This window comes from Ranitomeya imitator, chromosome 5, assembly GCF_032444005.1.
Source record: "Ranitomeya imitator isolate aRanImi1 chromosome 5, aRanImi1.pri, whole genome shotgun sequence".
Classification (NCBI taxonomy): Eukaryota; Metazoa; Chordata; class Amphibia; order Anura; family Dendrobatidae; genus Ranitomeya; species Ranitomeya imitator.
The window spans coordinates 1,005,082-1,027,214 of record NC_091286.1 but is presented as its reverse complement, the minus strand read 5'-3'; the positions used below and the strand labels follow the sequence as shown (position 1 = coordinate 1,027,214).

At 45.9% G+C, this 22,133-nt stretch overlaps 1 protein-coding gene across 1 annotated transcript in view; it reads left to right on the top strand.

Moving 5' to 3' along the window:
* OTOG (otogelin) overlaps nt 1-22,133 on the top strand; it is a 563,613-nt gene that overhangs the window by 395,279 nt on the left and 146,201 nt on the right. The window contains exon 33 of the mRNA XM_069768186.1: nt 1,107-1,290. Coding sequence (XP_069624287.1) covers nt 1,107-1,290 — 184 coding nt within the window. The remainder of the gene's footprint in view (nt 1-1,106; nt 1,291-22,133) is intronic.

Genomic DNA, 22,133 nt, shown 5'->3' with positions numbered 1-22,133 from the left:
AGCATCTTCCCGGCAGCAGATTGAGGACAGCACCTTCCCGGCAGCAGATTGAGGACAGCATTTTCCCGGCAGTAGATTGAGGATAGCACCTTCCCGGCAGTAGAATGAGGACAGCACCTTCCCGGCAGTAAATTGAGGACAGGACCTTCTCGGCAGTAGATTGAGGACAGCACCTTCCCGGCAGTAGATTGAGGACAGCACCTTTCCGGCAGTAGATTGAGGACAGCACCTTCCCGGCAGTAGATTTAGGATGGCACCTTCTCGGCAGTTGATTGAGGATAGCACCTTCCCGGCAGTAGATTGAGGACAGGACCTTCTCGGCAGTAGATTGAGGACAGCATCTTCCCGGCCGTAGATTGAGGATAGCACCTTCCCGGCAGTAGATTGAGGATAGCACCTTCGCGGCAGTAGATTGAGGACAGGACCTTCCCGGCAGTAGATTGAGGACAGCACCTTTCCAGCAGTAGATTGAGGACAGCACCTTTCCGGCAGTAGATTGAGGACAGCACCTTCCCGGCAGTAGATTTAGGATGGCACCTTCTCGGCAGTTGATTGAGGATAGCACCTTCCCGGCAGTAGATTGAGGACAGGACCTTCTCGGCAGTAGATTGAGGACAGCATCTTCCCGACCGTAGATTGAGGATAGCACCTTCCCGGCAGTAGATTGAGGACAGCACCTTTCCAGCAGTAGATTGAGGACAGGACCTTCCCGGCAGTAGATTGAGGACAGCACCTTTCCAGCAGTAGATTGAGGACAGCACCTTCCCGGCAGTAGATTGAGGATAGCACCTTCCCGGCAGATTGAGGATAGCACCTTCCCAGCAGTAGATTGAGGACGGCACCTTCTCGGCAGTTGATTGAGGACAGCACCTTCCCAGCAGTAGATTGAGGACAGCAACTTCCTGGCGGTAAATCACAGGCAGCATCTCTCCGGAGCATGGCTTTAATAATTTATTTTCAGTTTCACATCTTAGGCAGTTTATCACTGGCAGTATGTCATTGGCAATACATTTGGGATGGCTTTTCATCGGTGGTAGCATGTTATACGTAACACTTAATTACCGTAGTTCTTCTCCACAATGTAACTAAAATATTCTTTCTTACAGGTTGCTGTAAACTCAAGGAACGCCTGGCCAATGGTCAGGAAATATGGGTATAAGATCGTGGATACAGGAAATATGTACCTGATCGATACTCCTTCAGCTGTCCAGATTCAGTGGTTCCACAGCACTGGTCTCATGATCATTGAATCTAACTCCACCAGTAAACCCTCATCTATGGGGCTGTGCGGTAAGTACAACATGTACATGGTCCAGAATATGGTTCACCTTAGGGTCATTGACCAAGTGTACAACTATACACAGCTCGGTGTAAGAATTCACCCCTGAATATTCAGATAAATGACTTAAGGGTGAATATTTCTTTGTGTTTGGTGAACAGAACAGAAGAAGAAACCTCCTCAGAGATCTCACCATAGTAAGAACATTGGAGTTAGATGAGCAGTGCTCTCTTGTCAGAATTTAGAACAGCCGCTTCTAGCAGCATTTATTTTGCCTGAAATGATCTTCCAGACCAATTTTGAAGGTGCTGCTCTATTGCTCAAGTCCAGATTTTCACGGTTTGCTTCCTATTATTGTAACTATTTGTTAATAGAGAAAACGTCCCTTCAGTCAGAGGTCTTTTCCTGGATAATAAATCTCTTCTGAGTCCCCCCCCCCCCCCCCCAAAAGAAATTCATGAATTGCTGGTTTTTGTTCATTCTGCCTCCCAAATATCGGAATAAAAAGCGATCAAAAAATGTCATGTGCCCGAAAATGGTACCAATAAAAATGTCAACTCGTCCCGCAAAAGACAAGACCTCACATGACTCTGTGGACCAAAATATGGAAAAATTATAGTTCTCAAAATATGGTGATGCAAAAACTATTTTTAGCAATAAATAGCGTCTTTTAGTGCGTGATAGCAGCCAAACAGAAAATCACACTATAACGCCTCTTTCACACGGCCTGATATTTCCGGTACCTGAGATGTCAGTGTCCGTGTGTGTAGTACTGGTGGCACACGTGTGGCATGCATGTGCCACATCAGTACCACACGGACAGGCACCAGGAAAGCGTTACAGTAAGCACTGTTTCCTGGTTCTGGTGCTGAACACGACTCTCATCATTCTCCCCTGCTCTGCCAGCGATCGGCACAAGCAGGGAAGAATAACTGCTCTCATCATTCATCGATTGCCGGCAGAGCGGGGGAGAATGGTGAGAGCCATGCTCAGCACCCGGCGCCGGGGAACAGCGCTTTCTGTAACGCTTCTTCTCTGGCGCCGATGCGTGTCACATGGATGACGTGTTATGCATATGCACATGTGCTGGATGTTTGTGGCCCATGCTGCATTAAAAAACGGACATGTCAGCGTGTTTTGCCCATGGACACACGGTCTGTGGAAACACATTGACATGTGCACAGACCCTTTCACTTGAATAGGCAAATAGCGCTTCGTTCCTCCCTAGTCTTTCCGCATGGCTGCCCAATGGTATAAAATTCTGTGACACCCATGGTGTCAATATGATCACTGCACCCCTAGATGAATTAATCGAGAGGTGCAGTTTGTAAAATGGGGTCACATATGGGGGGTCTGCTGTTTTGGCTCCTCATGGGCTCTCCCAGTGGTTCATGGCACCTGCAAACCATAACAGTTAAATCAGGCGCTCCGTCCCTTCAGAGCTCTGCCATGCGCAAAAACAATGATTCCTCCCTCATATGGGGTATCAGCATACTCAGAACAAATTGCACAATAACTTTCAGGGGGCCAATTTCTCCTGTTACCCTTGGGAAAATAAAAATAATTTGGAGCTGAAGTAATTTTTTTAATGAAAAAACTTAAATGTTTTTTTTTTTTTAAACATTCCAAAAATTCCTGTGAAGTATCAGAAGGGTTAATAAACTTCTTGAATGTGGTTTTGCGCACCTTGAGGGCTGCAATTTTTAGAATGGTGTCACTTTTGGTTATTTTCTATCATATAGACCAATCAAGGTGACTTCAAATGAGATGTTGTCCCTAAAAAAAAATGTTGTTGTAAAAATGAGAAATCGCTGGTCAACTTTTAACCCTTATTCCTCCCTAAGAAGAAAAAAAAATTGGTTCCAAAATTGTGCTCATGTAAAGTAGACATGTGGGAAATGTTACTTATTAAGTATTTTGTGTGACATACACCACCGTTCAAAAGTTTAGGGTCACCCAGACAATTTTGTGTTTTCCATGAAAACTCACACTTTTATTAATCCAATGAGTTGCCAAATGAATGTAAAATCTAGTCCTTACATTGACAAGGTTCGAAAAAAAGATTTTTATTTGAAATAATAATTTTCTCCTTCAAACTTTGCTTTCGTCAAAGAATGCTCCTTTGCAGCAATTCCAGCATTGCAGACCATTGGCATTCTAGCAGTTAATTTGCTGAGGTAATCTGGAGACATTCCCCCCCCATGCTTCCAGAAGACCTTCCACAAGTCGGTTTGGCTGATGGGCACTTTTTGCACCATACGGTCAAGCTGCTCCCACAACAGCTCAATGGGGTTGAGATCCGGTGACTGTGCTGGCCGCTCCATTACAGATAGAATACCAGCTGCTGCTTCTTCTCTAAATAGTTCTTGCATAATTTGGAGGTGGCTTTGGGTCATTGTCCTGTTGTAGGATGAAATTGGCTCCAATCAAGCGCTGTCCACAGGGTATGGCATGGCATTACAAAATGGAGTGAGAGCCTTCCTTATTCAAAATCCCTTTTACCTTGTACAAATCTACCACTTTACCAGCACCAAAGCAACCCCAGACTATCACATTACCTCCACCATGCTTGACAGATGGCGTCACACTCTTCCAGCGTCTTTTCAGTTATTCTGTATCTCACAAATGTTCTTCTGTGTGATTCAAACACCTCAAACTTGGATTCGTCTGTCCATAACACTTTTTTCCAATCTTCCTCTGTCCAATGTCTGTGTTCTTTTGCCCATATAAGGCTAGTTTCACATTTGCATTAGAATCCGCAGCGTTTAATCCGCAACCTCAAGCGCACGAAAAACCGCATGAAAACGCATACAAACGCAGCATTTTTTAGACGCATATGGTAACGCATGCGGTTAAAAAAATGCGGCTTTTTCATGCATTTTGCATGCGTTTGCGTTTTCTGTGCGCATGGTGGAAAATTTAACAGGAGAAAAATCTAGATAAACAGAAACCACCAATGGGACTACAGTGGGCGTGTATTATGAGATATCTATATATAAACCCTTATATCTATATATAAACCCTTGGACTGCTGAAATCTTAACAGTTTGCTACTGTATCCTGTGTCATGATGGATCTTCGCATGGAGAGCTTTTATTTTAACTTGGATTTAAGCATCAAGCTGTTTATTGCCTGTGCGTTTTGCTTGGGAGTAACAAAGAAATAAAGAACGACAGAGAAGGACACGGCGTAGGCATTTTTGGAGACACCCCATTGTTGAACTCCGGGAGACCGTGGAGCCTATCACACACTATATGGCGAGCTTAATGTCAACCCGGACAAATTCCCGGAATATACCAGGATGTCTGAAGACTCTTTCCGGGATTTGCTTGGTCATGTCCAAGGAGCCATCCGGAGACAGGACACCCAGCTCCGTAGAGCGATTCCTGCAGAGGGACGTCTCCTGTTACATCAAAGTACGTAATAATTCTAAACAAATGCCAGTCATAATTATTATTGTTCTGCTATGTATTATTTGTATTCTCCTTTATGTCTTTAGCTAAACACCAGCATAAATAGGATTGATTGTAATTTTATTTTTTTATTTTATTTCAGATTCCTGCCTACCGGAGAGAGCTTATCATCCCTCCACTTTCAGTACCGGCTTGGAATTTCCACCCTGCTGGGCTTTGTGGAACGTTCTCCGGGATGAATTTATACCCCTACCCAGTGCGGAAATGTGGATGGAAATTGCCGAAAAATTCTGGAGCGTGTGTGATTTCCCCAACTGTTTGGGAGCGGTGGCTGGAAAGCACATACGCATTATCAAACTCGCCAGAACTGGATCGGAGTACTTCAACTACAAAAAATATTTTTCTGTTGTGCTCATGGCAATCGCAGATGCGGACTGTCGCTTCATCGCCGTGGACATTGGAGCTTTTGGCCGTGGCAATGACTCACAGACTTTCAAGAACTCTGATATGGGCCGCCGTGTGTATGGCAAACATTTTAATTTTCCACTGCCACGACCTCTGCCCAACACTCAAGGCCCACCGATGCCATTTGTTATGGTTGGGAATGAGACCTTTCAGATGTGTGAAAACCTTCTAAAGCCATATTCCAGTCAGGACTTGAACCACACTAAAAGGATGTATAACTACAGACTGACCAGTGTCACGGCCGCCTCTGCTGCCGGGTCCATCGCCGCTTCAGCTCATACTTACCTGCTTCTCCGGCGTGCTCCTCCTGTTCCTCCAGCTGCCGGGTCCGCCGCCGTCTTCTCCGCTTCTTCTCACCCACGGCGGCGCGCTCCTCGTGCCGGCACACGTCCTCTTCCTGGTTCTCGGCGGGTGCACATGCGCACTCCTTGCTCCAGCACCTCTCTGCGCACGCGCACCTCGATTTCCTGAACTACAGGCGCTCCATACCTTTTCTCTTCGATCCTGGGAGGACTCTGACCCGGAAGTCCTTTAGCATGTCTTGTATATAAGGTAATTCCTTCCTCTGCTCTTTGCCTGTTTGTCAATTGTCCTCATTTGACCCAGGTCCTCTATACCTTGCTCCGTCCTGTGTCTCTGCCATTCCCTGCCTGTCCTGGCCGTTCATGATATCCAGTCCGTCCTGTGTCCCCGCCATTCCCTGCCTGTCCTGGTCGTCCGCCATATCCAGTCCGTCCTGTGTCTCCACCATTCCCTGTCTGTCCTGGTCGTCCGCCATATCCAGTCCACTCTGTGTTTCAGTCACTGTCACTCAGTCCTGTGTCTCCGCCTTAGCCACTTCCGCGTCCTTCCTCTCCTGCTTCCTGTTCCCCGGTATCAGCTTCCATGGCAATAGTCTCCCTCGGGTCTGCCCCTAACGCTCCCTGTATAGGGGGTGGTCCATCTGGTAAGCTCGCCATTGGGAGGTTCGTTGTCGCGGTACTGTGGGTTCACTCTTGGGGTTCGGAAGTTCTGACAACCAGGGCCCGAAGAACAGTAGAGTGTGCCTTTGGGATTCTTGTCTCAAAATGGCGCATTCTTGGGACAGCCATTAATCTAAAAATCGAGACAGTCGATGAGGTGGTCAACGCCTGTGTGGTTCTCCACAATTACATAATGGCTAAGGAGCGACCCAACATTGAACTGGATGAACCAGTTGGAAACCCATTGCCAGATTACCAGCATCACCCGCTGCGGTCAACTGCTGAAGTTGGCCACATGCGGGACCAATTTGCTGCCTATTTTGATTCTGATATTGGACGTGTGGCATGGCAAGACATTATTGTGTAAAATGTCCTGTTGGGTTTGGGTCTGTACCAGTTATGTTTTAAAAGTTGGTAATATTTTTTGTTAATAAACTACGTGTTTGTATATCTTGACCGAGTCTCCTATGTATTTCCTCTAAAAACCACCTAGGTTGCTAGTGTTAAGGTAGTTGACGCCATTACATCCTGATTCTGTTCTGCAGTATCTATTGGACGCAGACTGAAGAGACGATGGAGGTATAATACAAAGCAGATCTATACTCATCAAGTCAGGTGTCATAAATAATGAATTCATGATGCCCAAATAACAGCCTCATGAATTCAGTATTTCTGACACATGTCCAGGTGCGTATAGATATGCCTTGTATGACCTCCATCGTCTCTTCAGTTTGTGTGAAAGAGATTACGTGCACTGAAGAAAATATGGAGGTTAATACAAGGCAGTTCTCTACTCACCAGGTCAGGTGTTATAACAAATGAGTTTTTTAATACATGACCTGTTGAGTATAGTTCTGCTTTGTATTACCGCCATTTTCTCTTCAGTCTGCAACACAGATTAATCAGACTGAAGTGATTATGGAGAAAATACTAGTAATATTTTTTTGCCACCTCGTAGCTCTATGCCAAACACACAAAGTGAAATACACAAATAACCTAACATTATTGGGGGCAAAAAACATTATTTATTTTTTAACAAAAAACTAAATTTAACGGTGCCTGTGTGTGGACAATGCAGGGGTGGCAGGAGAAGGGGTAATTAAAGTAGTGGGGTCTGGGAGTTCGGGGATGAGGCTTGACGCGAGAGGCCTGAGACACACTGGAAGGGTGAGGCAACCTGACATTACAGACACATTGGGAGGTGAGGGGGGAGGAATACAGATAGTCCGCTGCTTTTTATTTTTTTCCCTTTTTGGGATCTACATAGTCTGGGGAGCCTCGGTGGGCTCATTTGTCGCGGCCTGGTCGTGGTGGGCGACCTGTCAGGGTCCGGCTGCTGCTGCTGCATTGTGCTCGTAGGGCGGACAGCCATCCCAGAGACCTGCTGCATCGTGCTCGTAGAGCGGAAGGCCATGCCAGGGTCCGGCTGCATCGTGATGGTGGAGTGGAAGGCCATGCCAGGGTCCTGCTGCATCGTGGTGGTGGAGCGGAAGGCCATGCCAGGGTCCTGCTGCTGCATGGTGGTAGGGAAGGCCATGCCTGGATCCTGCTGCATCGTGGTGGTGGAGCGGAAGGCCATGCCAGGGTCCTGCTGCTGCATGGTAGTGGGGAAGGCCATGCCTGGGTCCTGCTGCCTCGTGGTGGTGGAGCGGAAGGCCATGCCAGGGTCCTGCTGCTGCATGGTGGTGGGGAAGGCCATGCCTGGGTCCTGCTGCCTCGTGGTGGTGGAGCGGAAGGCCATAACAGGGTCCTGCTGCTGCATGGTGGTAGGGAAGGCCATGCCTGGATCCTGCTGCATCGTGGTGGTGGAGCGGAAGGCCTTGCCAGGGTCCTGCTGCTGCATGGTGGTGGCAGTGGAGGAGGTCCAAGCAGGAGCAGTAGATGTCATGGTGGTGGCGGTGGGCTGTCCAACAGCACTCAGCATGGTGGTGGTGCTGTAGTGGTGTCCGGCAGTGCTTGGAATGGAGGTGGCCGTGCAGTGGTATGCAGCAGAGCTCGGCATTGAGGTCAAGCATGACAGTGTTGGCACAGGTGGATATGCCGCCACTGTCTGCTGAAAATACCGACTCTGCTGCATAGCCTGCATGTAAGCAGCATTGCAGGCCTGCATGACACTGGAGATCAAGAGTAAGGTGTTCCGACATGCCCTTCTCTGGATAAGTGTATTCATATGGTTTATGGCACTATCCAGTCGGTCACCGGATATGGGGACATGACTATGGGGACCTGAATGGGGACATAACTACAATATGGGGAGAACTGGATATGGGGTCATAACTACAATATAGGGACCTGGATGGGGACATAACTACAATACGGGGACATACCTGCAATATGAGGACCTGTATGAACCCATAACTACAATATGAGGACATAACTACAATATGAGGACCTGGATATGGGGACATGACTACAATATGGGGACCTGGATATGAGGACATGACTATGGGGACCTGGATGGGGACATGACTACAATATGGGGAGAACTGGATATGGGGTCATAACTACAATATAGGGACCTGGATGGGGACATAACTACAATACAGGGACATACCTGCAATATGGGGACCTGTATGAACCCATAACTACAATATGAGGACATAACTACAATATGAGGACCTGGATATGGGGACATGACTACAATATGGGGACCTGGATATGAGGACATGACTATGGGGACCTGGATGGGGACATAACTACAATATGGGGAGAACTGGATATGGGGTCATAACTACAATATAGGGACCTGGATGGGGACATAACTACAATACAGGGACATACCTGCAATATGGGGACCTGTATGAACCCATAACTACAATATGAGGACATAACTACAATATGAGGACCTGGATATGGGGACATGACTACAATATGGGGACCTGGATATGAGGACATGACTATGGGGACCTGGATGGGGACATGACTACAATATGGGGAGAACTGGATATGGGGTCATAACTACAATATAGGGACCTGGATGGGGACATAACTACAATATGGGGACCTGATATGGGGACATAACTACAATACGGGGACATACCTGCAATATGGGGACCTGTATGAACCCATAACTACAATATGAGGACATAACTACAATATGAGGACCTGGATGGGGACATAATTACAATATGGAGACCTGGATATGGGGACATGACTACAATATGGGGACCTGGATATGTGGACATAACTACAATATGGGGACATAACTACAACATGGGGACCTGATATGGGGACATGAATATGGGGACATGACAACAATATGAGAACCTTGATGGGGATATAATTACGATATGGGGACCTGATATGGGGACATGACAACAATATGAGAACCTGGATTGGAATATAACAAAACTATGGAAACAAGTGGAGAAGGAGAAAAAGGAGAGTCAGCTCACCGTTGATGCAGCCACAATCCCACAATCCTGCTGGGAAGGTTCACAAAAAAAACTAGGATCCGGCTGAGGCAAACTAAGAGGAAAAATCCAGCGTAGAAGCAGATAAAGAAAATGTCCAATTTTATTGAAGAAATAAATTGCATCCATAAAAACATGGTAAGTGTGGTTCTGGTCACAGTGGATACAACTGACAGTTGTATCTGAAACGCGTTGGTTGTATCCACTGTGACCAGAACCGCACTTACAATGGTTTATGTATTTGATTTATTTCTCCAATAAAATTGGGCATTTTATTTACCTGCTTCTACACTGGATTTTTCCTCTTCGTTATCTACCAATATGGGGACCTGGATGGTGTCATATGTACAATTTGGGGACAAATCTACAATATGGGGGCCTGGATGGGGTCATATCTACAATATGGGGGCCTGGATGGGGACATAACTACAATATGGGGACCTGGATGGGGACATAACTACAATATAGGGACCTGGATGGGGATATAACTACAATATGGGAACCTAGATGCTAACATTTCTACAATATGGTGACCTGGATGGGAACATATCTACTGTCACGCCACCGCCTCTCTCGCCGCTTATCCCCGACTCCCACTATACTTACCGTCCTGCGGCGTCCCGGCACGCTCCTGCTCGTCCCCCGGCTCCTGCTCTCCGTCGGATGCGTGTGCACACTGGCTTCAGTGGAGCACGCGCACACTTCCTGTCCTGATCTTGGCCACTCCTTCCAGCTTCCTCTATGACCTGGAGGACCCCGACCCGGAAGGTACTCCGCCGCTCTGTTTATTAGTCCGCCTCTTCCTCCTGACAGTGCCTGTCATTTGTATTTTTCAAGTGATTCTGGCTCCCCGTCTCTCTGTGGTCTCCTTGCCCAGCTTGTCTGCTCTGCCCTTTGACCTGTGCTACTTTGCTACTCTGATCTTTGTCCTTCTCTTTGCTCTCTTCTAGTGCCAGTCTTCCTGTGCCTCCAGCCAGCCCATGTTCCAGTGTCTTGGCCGTCTTAGTGTCTCCATCCCGTCCGTGTTATCATTACTCCGCCGTTCCAGCCTGTCAATGTCTCCTACTTCTCCGTGTTCTCGTGTCTCAGCCGTAACTGTCTGCGTTGCAGTCTTGTCCGTTTTCCCGTGCTCATTCTGTGTCATTCTACCCTCCTGTCTTTCCATGCTCCCGCTCACATTTCAGCTCTCTGTCCCTGGGTACCAGCTACCGTGGCAGTAATCTCTCCTGGGCCTGCTCCTAACGCTCCCTGTATAGGGCATGGTCCACCAGGTCTACTCGCCCTGGCGAGGTTCGCTGTCACGGTCCAGTGGGTTCACCTTTGGAGTTCCTCTATCATCTATCATCTACAATATGAAGACCTGGATATGGGGACATAACTACAATATGAGTTCACATTTGTTATCACCACATCCATAATGACTCAAACTCTGTAGACTCAATGCCTCTCTTAATATATCCTAGAACTGTGTTTGCCTTTTTTGCTTCTGCATCATACTGTTGGCTCATGTGCAGTCTGTGATCTATTAGTTTACCCAAGTCTTTCACATGTGTTGTTGCTTAGTTCTATTCTTCCCATTTAGTAGATGTAATTTTTGTATTCCTTGCCCAGATATAGAATCTTGCATTTTACCCTATTAAATACTATTGTATTAGTTGCTGCCTCTAGTGTCTTACTGGATAATACATCTCCTCCTCCACCTCCAGTTTCTTGCTGGATAATACATCTTTTCCTCAGTCTCCGGTGTCTTGCTGGATAATACATCTTTTCCTCAGTCTCCGGTGTCTTGCTGGACAATACATCTCCTCCTCAGTCTCCGGTGTCTTGCTGGATAATACATCTCCTCCTCAGTCTCCGGTGTCTTGCTGGATAATACATCTCCTCCTCAGTCTCCGGTGTCTTACTGGATAATACATCTCCTTCTCAGTCTCCGGTGTCTTGCTGGATAATACATCTCCTCCTCAGTCTCCGGTGTCTTGCTGGATAATACATCTCCTCCTCAGTCTCCGGTGTCTTGCTGGATAATACATCTCCTCCTCAGTCTCCGGTGTCTTGCTGGATAATACATCTCCTCCTCAGTCTCCGGTGTCTTACTGGATAATACATCTCCTCCTCAGTCTCCGGTGTCTTGCTGGATAATACATCTCCTCCTCAGTCTCCGGTGTCTTACTGGATAATACATCTCCTTCTCAGTCTCCGGTGTCTTACTGGATAATACATCTCCTCCTCTGTCCCATGTTTATTGCTAGACAATAAATCTCATCAGTCTCCAGTGTCATGCAGTACAATAGATCCCTTCATCAGTCTCAGGTGTCTTGCTGGACAATACATCTCCTCATTCTCCTGTGTCTTTCTGGATAATTGAACACCCCCCAAAAAAACCACAATATCCTAAAAAAATATTTTATTAATAATATTTAAAAATCTCATAGACCATTAAATGTACTTAAATGTATGACTACCAACATCAACCACCTGGGTCCGAGTGGGGTAGGAAAAATTCAGGAAATGGTAACAAATGTATTCCTGACACAGTCCCTGTTAGGTGGCCCTATAGTAGCTCTCGCCTACCTAACAGCAGAGGTTGGCACCCTAAAATTCGATATGGCGCCCCCGCTCCACGTCGACTGTCCCTTCTTGCCCTACTGGGCCCTACCAACTACCCACGCCCAGACCCCAACAGCATACACACAAATTGACCAAGGGTCACACTAACAAAAAAACGTGAAAAAAAGTGAAAAAAAGTGAAAAAAACAGTGTAACAAAAAACTACTAAAAACAACGCAGCAAAATGGTGCTGCGTAAATGTCCACTGAGTTGCATGTACCCCATGGGCTGTATCAACAAATGGTCTAAATATTGATCAGTAGAGGTATTCTATAGCATGAATGATGGTAAACGGGTAATAGTCAACAAAAATTTTTTTTACCCAGGGTACAGTAGAGCACAGGTATGCTGTGCTCAGAGACACTAAGAGGTCATAAAATAGATACCTCTAGTATGTATACTAATGTGTCACTGTTTTTGTTAGTACGTCATGACCTAAAGGTCATAGAGGCAGACCTATACACAGGACTTATACAAAAAATAAACCTAATACTAGAAAAGAAAAATAAGAAAAACTAAACAAGATGAAAAGAAATGTATATATCTCTGTTCGATACCTGATACAGTGTATCTCAAATCCGAAATAGCAGATATAAGGGCTCACTCAATAGGTGGTCATATGTACATACCCTCAGAGTCATATATAGAGCACTTCAGATGCATGCTATAAAGAATTAGCAGTCAAAGAAAAAATTAAATAAAAAATTAGGAAAAATGAAAACAATAGCGATGCTAGTTATTAACCATTAAGTTTCACATGAAACCATCTGCTACCTCAGAATGCCATATGTAGTGTATTAATCAGTGCAGTTAGTGCACCTGAGGTCCATCCCTCATTATTATCCGATACCTGGTCCAATGTATCTCTTATAAGAGCTCATTTGTATGGGTGATTTATTTATTTACACCCTAAATACCATACAGATTCGGCATATATAGAAATCTTCAGGTGTCTGAGATAAAAAATAAACAAAATACTCAAAAAAAACAAAGAAAAAATAATAAAAAACAAATGAAAAAATGTCTGCTATATCAGGTATCACGTATAGTATATCTCATTTAGATGGGACCAATGCATATAGGAGCCCAAAACAGCTGAGGCCAATCCCTCATTGCTTTCTTATAAATAAGTGCTATGCTCAGTCTGCCATGACAAATGAAAAAGAAAACTTATCTGGATATGTGACGTAGTTCGTCCCATCTCGCCATCCCTACGCGTTTCGCCCCGTCCCAGTATAGGGGCTCATCAGGGGATAAATTAGGGTGTAGCAGCAATGGCTTAGGAAGTGGATGTAAGCGTGCGGAGGTAGCGGCGCTATACTTAATAGTTCAAAGTACCGTAATGTTCAGAGAATGCTGTCCTTTCGGCATATTGGGTGGGGACATTCCAGAGTGATATTCCAGAGAGATATGGTGGTGAATAGCCATTATAATCCACCAAAAACGAAAGAGACATGGCTGGTGAATAGATCTTTGGGGACCTTCAGATGTGGTCACTGTAGTTTCTGTGATTACATTGCACCATCTACCACTTTCCAGAGCTCTGTGACAAAAAGGATATATAAAAATAGACAATTTGGCAACTGCAAATGGAAGGTGTTGTTTGTCTGCACGTGCTCCTGCCCTATGGACTACGTAGGCAAAACAAAGCGACAGCTGCGGGTCAGAATGGGCGAGCATTTAGGAGACATAAGACATAAGCGAGATTCCCCGTTAGCTAGGCATGCTAATTCTGTACATAACGGGGATGTTGACTGTATCTCGTTTAAAATCATTGAGGTAGTATATCCCTCCATTAGACAGGGTTGTTATGACCTGGTGGTTAGGAGCACCAGGAATGACCTGATAGTTAAACCTCAAACAGGACAAGCTCTGGGATGTGGGAGCTCTGCTGACCGCAATCCCTAATCCTATCACACACACTAGAAATAGCCGTGGAGCGCTCCTGACGCTCCCTAGGCGCCTCGTCACAGCCTAAGAACTAGCTAGCCCTAGAGAAAGAAAGTAAAGCCTACCTTGCCTCAGAGAAATTCCCCAAAGGAAAAGGCAGCCCCCCACATATATTAACTGTGAGTTAAGATGAAAGTCACAAACACAGAAATGAAACAGGTTTTAGCACAGGGAGGCCAGACTAACTAAATAGACAGAGGATAGGAAAGGTATCTTTGCGGTCAGCACAAAAACTACAAAAGACCACGCAGAGTGTGCAAAAAGACCCCCGCACCGACTCACGGTGCGGAGGCGCCACCCTGTATCCCAGAGCTTCCAGCTAGCAAGACAAAATAATGAAAGCAAGCTGGACTAGAAAACCATGAACAGAAAATAACAAACGGGGACTTAGCTTCTACCAGGAAGAGACAGGTCTCAGAAAGATCCAAGAGCGAACTGAAGCAATGCAGAAACATTGACAGCTGGCATGGAGTAACGATCTAAGTGGAGTTAAATAGAGCAGCAAACCAAAGGATAAACCCCGTCACCTGTGTAAGGAACCTCAGAAGCAGCAGCTCCACTCACAGCCACCAGAGGGAGCCCACGGACAAAACTCACCGAAGTACCATTCACGACCACAGGAGGGAGCTCGACAACAGAATTCACAACACAGGGTGACTGGGACAACAAGATCCTCCAGCGAGAATGTAGATGGATCTTCTGGATGGAGAGTATGAGCCCTGGTGGGCTCAACGAACAATTGACATACACCTGCTTTATTTAGGACTGCTCGTATAAAGGGTGCTAACCGAACTCAGAACTCACCGAAGTACCATTCACGACCACAGGAGGGAGCTCGACAACAGAATTCACAACAGTACCCCCCCCCCTTGAGGAGGGGTCACCGAACCCTCACCAGAGCCCCCAGGCCGATCAGGATGAGCCAAATGAAAGGCACGAACTAGATCGGCAGCATGAACATCAGAGGCAAAAACCCAGGAATTATCCTCCTGACCATAACCCTTCCACCTGACCAGGTACTGGAGTTTCCGTCTTGAAACACGAGAATCCAAAATCTTCTCCACCACATACTCCAACTCCCCCTCGACCAACACCGGGGCAGGAGGATCAACGGAGGGAACCATAGGCGCCACGTATCTCCGCAACAACGACCTATGGAACACATTATGGATGGCACAAGAAGCTGGAAGGTCCAAACGAAATGACACAGGATTAAGAATTTCAGAAATCTTATATGGCCCAATGAAACGAGGCTTAAACTTAGGAGAGGAAACCTTCATAGGAACATGACGAGATGACAACCAAACCAAATCCCCAACCCGAAGTCGGGGACCAACACAGCGCCGGCGGTTAGCGAAACGTTGAGCCTTCTCCTGGGACAATGTCAAATTGTCCACCACATGAGTCCAAATCTGCTGCAACCTGTCCACCACAGTATCCACACCAGGACAGTCCGAAGGCTCAACTTGCCCTGAAGAGAAACGAGGATGGAAACCAGAATTGCAGAAAAAAGGAGAAACCAAAGTAGCCGAGCTGGCCCGATTATTAAGGGCGAACTCAGCCAAAGGCAAGAAGGACACCCAATCATCCTGATCAGCAGAAACAAAGCATCTCAGATATGTTTCCAAAGTCTGATTAGTTCGTTTGGTTTGGCCATTAGTCTGAGGATGGAAAGCCGAAGAAAAAGACAAATCAATGCCCATCTTAGCACAAAAGGACCGCCAAAACCTTGAAACAAACTGGGAACCTCTGTCCGAGACGATGTTCTGCGGAATGCCATGCAAACGAACCACATGCTGGAAAAACAATGGCACCAAATCAGAGGAGGAAGGTAATTTAGACAAGGGTACCAAACGGACCATCTTAGTGAAGCGATCACAAACCACCCAAATGACCGACATCCTTTGAGAAACAGGGAGATCAGAAATAAAATCCATGGAAATATGCGTCCAGGGCCTCTTCGGGACCGGCAAGGGCAAAAGCAACCTACTGGCACGAGAACAGCAGGGCTTAGCCCGAGCACAAGTCCCACAGGACTGCACAAAAGAACGCACATCCCGTGACAAAGAAGGCCACCAAAAGGATCTAGCCACCAACTCTCTGGTACCAAAGATTCCAGGATGACCAGCCAACACCGAACAATGAACCTCAGAGATAACTCTACTAGTCCATCTATCAGGGACAAACAGTTTCTCCGTTGGACAACGGTCAGGTCTATCAGCCTGAAACTTCTGCAGCACGCGCCGCAAATCAGGGGAGATGGCAGACAAAATTACCCCCTCTTTAAGAATACCCGCCGGCTCCGGAACACCCGGAGAGTCAGGCACAAAACTCCTTGACAGGGCATCAGCCTTCACATTCTTAGATCCCGGAAGGTATGAAACCACAAAATCAAAACGGGAGAAAAAGAGCGACCATCGAGCCTGTCTAGGATTCAACCGTTTGGCAGACTCGAGATAAGTCAAATTCTTGTGATCCGTCAAGACCACCACGCGATGTTTAGCTCCTTCAAGCCAATGTCGCCACTCCTCGAATGCCCACTTCATGGCCAACAACTCTCGATTGCCAACATCATAATTGCGCTCAGCAGGCGAGAATTTTCTAGAAAAGAAGGCACAAGGTTTCATCACCGAGCCATCAGAACTTCTTTGCGACAAAACAGCCCCTGCTCCAATCTCAGAAGCATCAACCTCGACCTGAAACGGGAGCGAAACATATGGCTGGCACAGCACAGGGGCAGAAGAAAAACGACGCTTCAACTCCTGAAAAGCCTCTACAGCCGCAGAGGACCAATTGACCACATCAGCACCTTTCTTGGTCAAAATCAGTCAACGGTTTAGCAACACTAGAAAAATTAGCAATGAAGCGACGGTAAAAATTAGCAAAGCCCAGGAACTTCTGTAGGCTCTTCACCGATGTCGGCTGAGTCCAATCATAAATGGCCTGGACCTTAACAGGGTCCATCTCGATAGTAGAAGGGGAAAAAATGAAACCCAAAAACGAAACCTTCTGAACACCAAAGAGACACTTAGACCCCTTCACAAACAAGGAATTCGCACGAAGGACCTGGAACACCATTCTGACCTGCTTCACATGAGACTCCCAATCATCCGAAAAGACCAAAATGTCATCCAAATATACAATCATGAATCTATCCAGGTACTCTCGGAAGATGTCATGCATAAAGGACTGAAACACAGATGGAGCATTAGAAAGCCCGAATGGCATAACCAGGTACTCAAAATGGCCCTCGGGCGTATTAAATGCTGTTTTTCATTCATCGCCCTGTTTAATTCACACAAGATTATACGCCCCTCGAAGATCTATCTTGGTGAACCAACTAGCCCCCTTAATCCGAGCAAACCGATCAGACATCAGCGGCAAAGGATACTGAAATTTGACTGTGATCTTATTAAGAAGGCGGTAATCAATACAAGGTCTTAAAGAGCCATCCTTCTTGGCCACAAAAAAGAACCCTGCTCCCAATGGTGACGACAACGGGCGAATATGACCCTTCTCCAAGGATTCCTTTATATAGCTCCGCATAGCAGCGTGCTCTGGCACAGATAAATTAAACAGTCGGCCCTTAGGAAACTTACTACCGGGAATCAAATTAATAGCACAATCGCAATCCCTATGAGGAGGTAGGGCACCGGATTTGGGCTCCTCAAATACATCCCGGTAATCTGATAAAAACTCTGGGACTTCAGAAGGAGTGGAAGGCGAAATTGACAACAATGGAACATCACCATGTACCCCTTGACAACCCCAGCCGGACACAGACATAGATTTCCAATCCAATACTGGATTATGGACCTGTAGCCATGGCAACCCCAAAACGACCACATCATGCAGATTATGCAACACCAAAAAGCGAATATCCTCCTGATGTGCAGGAGCCATGTACATGGTCAAATAAGTCCAGTACTGAGGTTTATTCTTGGCCAAAGGCATAGCATCAATTCCTCTCAATGGAATAGGATACTGCAAGGGCTCCAAGAGAAAACCACAGCGCCTGGCAAACTCTAAGTCCATCAAATTCAGGGCAGCGCCTGAATCCACAAATGCCATAACAGAATAGGACGACAGAGAGCAAATCAGAGTAACGGACAAAAGAAATTTCGACTGTACCGTACCAATGGTGGCAGACCTAGTGAACTGCTTAGTGCGCTTAGGACAATCGGAGATAGCATGAGTGGAATCACCACAGTAAAAACACAGCCCATTCCGACATCTGTGTTCTTGCCGTTCAGCTCTAGTCAAAGTCCTATCACATTGCATAGGCTCAGGCCTATTCTCAGAGAACACCGCCAAATGGTGCACAGCTTTGCGCTCACGCAAGCGCCGATCGATCTGAATGGCCAAGGACATAGACTCATTCAGACCAGCAGGCGTGGGAAATCCCACCATGACATCCTTAAGGGCTTCAGAAAGACCCTTTCTGAAAATTGCCGCCAGGGCACATTCATTCCACTGAGTAAGCACAGACCACTTTCTAAACTTCTGACAGTACACCTCCGCTTCATCCTGACCCTGACACAATGCCAGCAAGATTTTCTCTGCCTGATCCACGGAATTTGGTTCATCATAAAGCAATCCAAGCGCCAGAAAAAATGCATCAACATCACGCAATGCAGGATCTCCTGGCGCAAGTGAAAATGCCCAGTCTTGAGGGTCACCACGCAACAAAGAAATAATGATTTTTACTTGTTGAGCGGGGTCACCAGAGGAGCGGGGTTTCAAAGCTAGAAACCGTTTACAATTATTTTTGAAATTCAGAAACTTAGCTCTATTCCCAGAAAATAAATCAGGAATAGGAATTCTAGGCTCTAACATAGGATTCTGAACCACAAAATCTTGAATGTTTTGTACCCTTGCAGTGAGATGATCCACACAAGAGGACAGACCTTGAATGTCCATCTCTACACCTGTGTCCTGAACCACCCAAAGGTCTAGGGGAAAAGAAAGACAAAACACAGTGCAAAGAAAAAAAAATGGTCTCAGAGCCTCTCTTATCCCTCTATTGAGATGCATTAATACTTTGGGCCAGCTGTACTGTTATGACCTGGTGGTTAGGAGCACCAGGAATGACCTGATAGTTAAACCTCAAACAGGACAAGCTCTGGGATGTGGGAGCTCTGCCGACCGCAATCCCTAATCCTATCACACACACTAGAAATAGCCGTGGAGCGCTCCTGACGCTCCCTAGGCGCCTCGTCACAGCCTAAGAACTAGCTAGCCCTAGAGAAAGAAAGTAAAGCCTACCTTGCCTCAGAGAAATTCCCCAAAGGAAAAGGCAGCCCCCCCACATATATTAACTGTGAGTTAAGATGAAAGTCACAAACACAGAAATGAAACAGGTTTTAGCACAGGGAGGCCAGACTAACTAAATAGACAGAGGATAGGAAAGGTATCTTTGCGGTCAGCACAAAAACTACAAAAGACCACGCAGAGTGTGCAAAAAGACCCCCGCACCGACTCACGGTGCGGAGGAGCCACCCTGCATCCCAGAGCTTCCAGCTAGCAAGACAAAATAATGAAAGCAAGCTGGACTAGAAAACCATGAACAGAAAATAACAAACGGGAACTTAGCTTCTAACAGGAAGAGACAGGTCTCAGAAAGATCCAAGAGCGAACTGAAGCAATGCAGAAACATTGACAGCTGGCATGGAGTAACGATCTAAATAGAGCAGCAAACCAAAGGATAAACCCCGTCACCTGTGTAAGGAACCTCAGAAGCAGCAGCTCCACTCACAGCCACCAGAGGGAGCCCACGGACAAAACTCACCGAAGTACCATTCACGACCACAGGAGGGAGCTCGACAACAGAATTCACAACACAGGGTGACTGGGACAACAAGATCCTCCAGCGAGAATGTAGATGGATCTTCTGGATGGAGAGTATGAGCCCTGGTGGGCTCAACGAACAATTGACATACACCTGCTTTATTTAGGACTGCTCGTATAAAGGGTGCTAATTTCGGTAGATAATCCTTTTGGTCCATTTTTTTGACTGACTGTGAGTTCAAATATACTGCAGGTTATTTTCTCCCTTGTAGTGGTACCTTCATCAATAGAGGTCAGAGGGCCTTTATGAGCTTGGGCATGGTTGCCCTCTAGTAGAGAATACGATACACACAAATTAGTGGTGTGTGCGGAGGTATACGCACAGAATGGCTGTGTTGAATATGGGACCATCTGGTGTCCTCTTTATATATGGAAATACTGCTCGATACGGAGTATCATTAAGACGGCGTATATTGCGCAATGTACTGTAGAATGATACTACATTTATGACATGAACTCGACTAAATAAGTATATTTCATGTTTATTCTGCATACTGTTTTCGTGTGCCTCTTTACCATTCTGAAGAGTTACATACAGTGCTTTCTGAGATCCTTACCCTGGAGTCTATTTTCCTCATATAGCCTGTGTTTACTCTGTGCTAACAAGTGCACATCGCGCATGTCTCAAGAATATGAGCTAGAACCACAGAGCCATGATTGCGATCTGTCCTCCGGTAATGACATCTAGCCGGAGGTAAGGCTGGGATAAGACTAGGTAAGGGGTACTGCGCATGTCGGCACTGGTGACACGCATCTGCGTTCCATTATTCGGGGAGCGCTGAAAGTCATGTGATGGTGGGGCGGGTCTTAGCCCCACTGTGTACAATAAGTGCATCTAAGTAGCGCTGGCATTGCGCATGTCGGCACTGGTGACACGCATCTGCGTTCCATTCTCTTGGGAGCGCCGGGAATGTTACGTGATGGTGGGGATGGGCTTAGCCCCACTGTGTACAACAAGCGCACGCTAAGCATCTAAGAGCAGCGCTGACACTCTGGAATGTCCCCACCCAATATGCCGAAAGGACAGCATTCTCTGAACATTACGGTACTCTGAACTATTAAGTATAGCGCCGCTACCTCCGCACGCTTACATCCACTTTCTAAGCCATTGCTGCTACACCCTAATTTATCCCCTGATGAGCCCCTATACTGGGAAGGGGCGAAACGCGTAGGGATGGCGAGATGGGACGAACTACGTCACATATCCAGATAAGTTTTCTTTTTCATTTGTCATGGCAGACTGAGCATAGCACTTATTTATAAGAAAGCAATGAGGGATTGGCCTCAGCTGTTTTGGGCTCCTATATGCATTGGTCCCATCTAAATGAGATATACTATACGTGATACCTGATATAGCAGACATTTTTTCATTTGTTTTTTATTATTTTTCCTTTGTTTTTTTGAGTATTTTGTTTATTTTTTATCTCAGACACCTGAAGATTTCTATATATGCCGAATCTGTATGGTATTTAGGGTGTAAATAAATAAATCACCCATACAAATGAGCTCTTATAAGAGATACATTGGACCAGGTATCGGATAATAATGAGGGATGGACCTCAGGTGCACTAACTGCACGGATTAATACACTACATATGCCATTCTGAGGTAGCAGATGGTTTCATGTGAAACTTAATGGTTAATAACTAGCATCGCTATTGTTTTCATTTTTCCTAATTTTTTATTTAATTTTTTCTTTGACTGCTAATTCTTTATAGCATGCATCTGAAGTGCTCTATATATGACTCTGAGGGTATGTACATATGACCACCTATTGAGTGAGCCCTTATATCTGCTATTTCGGATTTGAGATACACTGTATCAGGTATCGAACAGAGATATATACATTTCTTTTCATCTTGTTTAGTTTTTCTTATTTTTCTTTTCTAGTATTAGGTTTATTTTTTGTATAAGTCCTGTGTATAGGTCTGCCTCTATGACCTTTAGGTCATGACGTACTAACAAAAACAGTGACACATTAGTATACATACTAGAGGTATCTCTTTTATGACCTCTTAGTGTCTCTGAGCACAGCATACCTGTGCTCTACTGTACCCTGGGTAAAAAAAATTTTTGTTGACTATTACCCGTTTACCATCATTCATGCTATAGAATACCTCTACTGATCAATATTTAGACCATTTGTTGATACAGCCCATGGGGTACATGCAACTCAGTGGACATTTACGAAGCACCA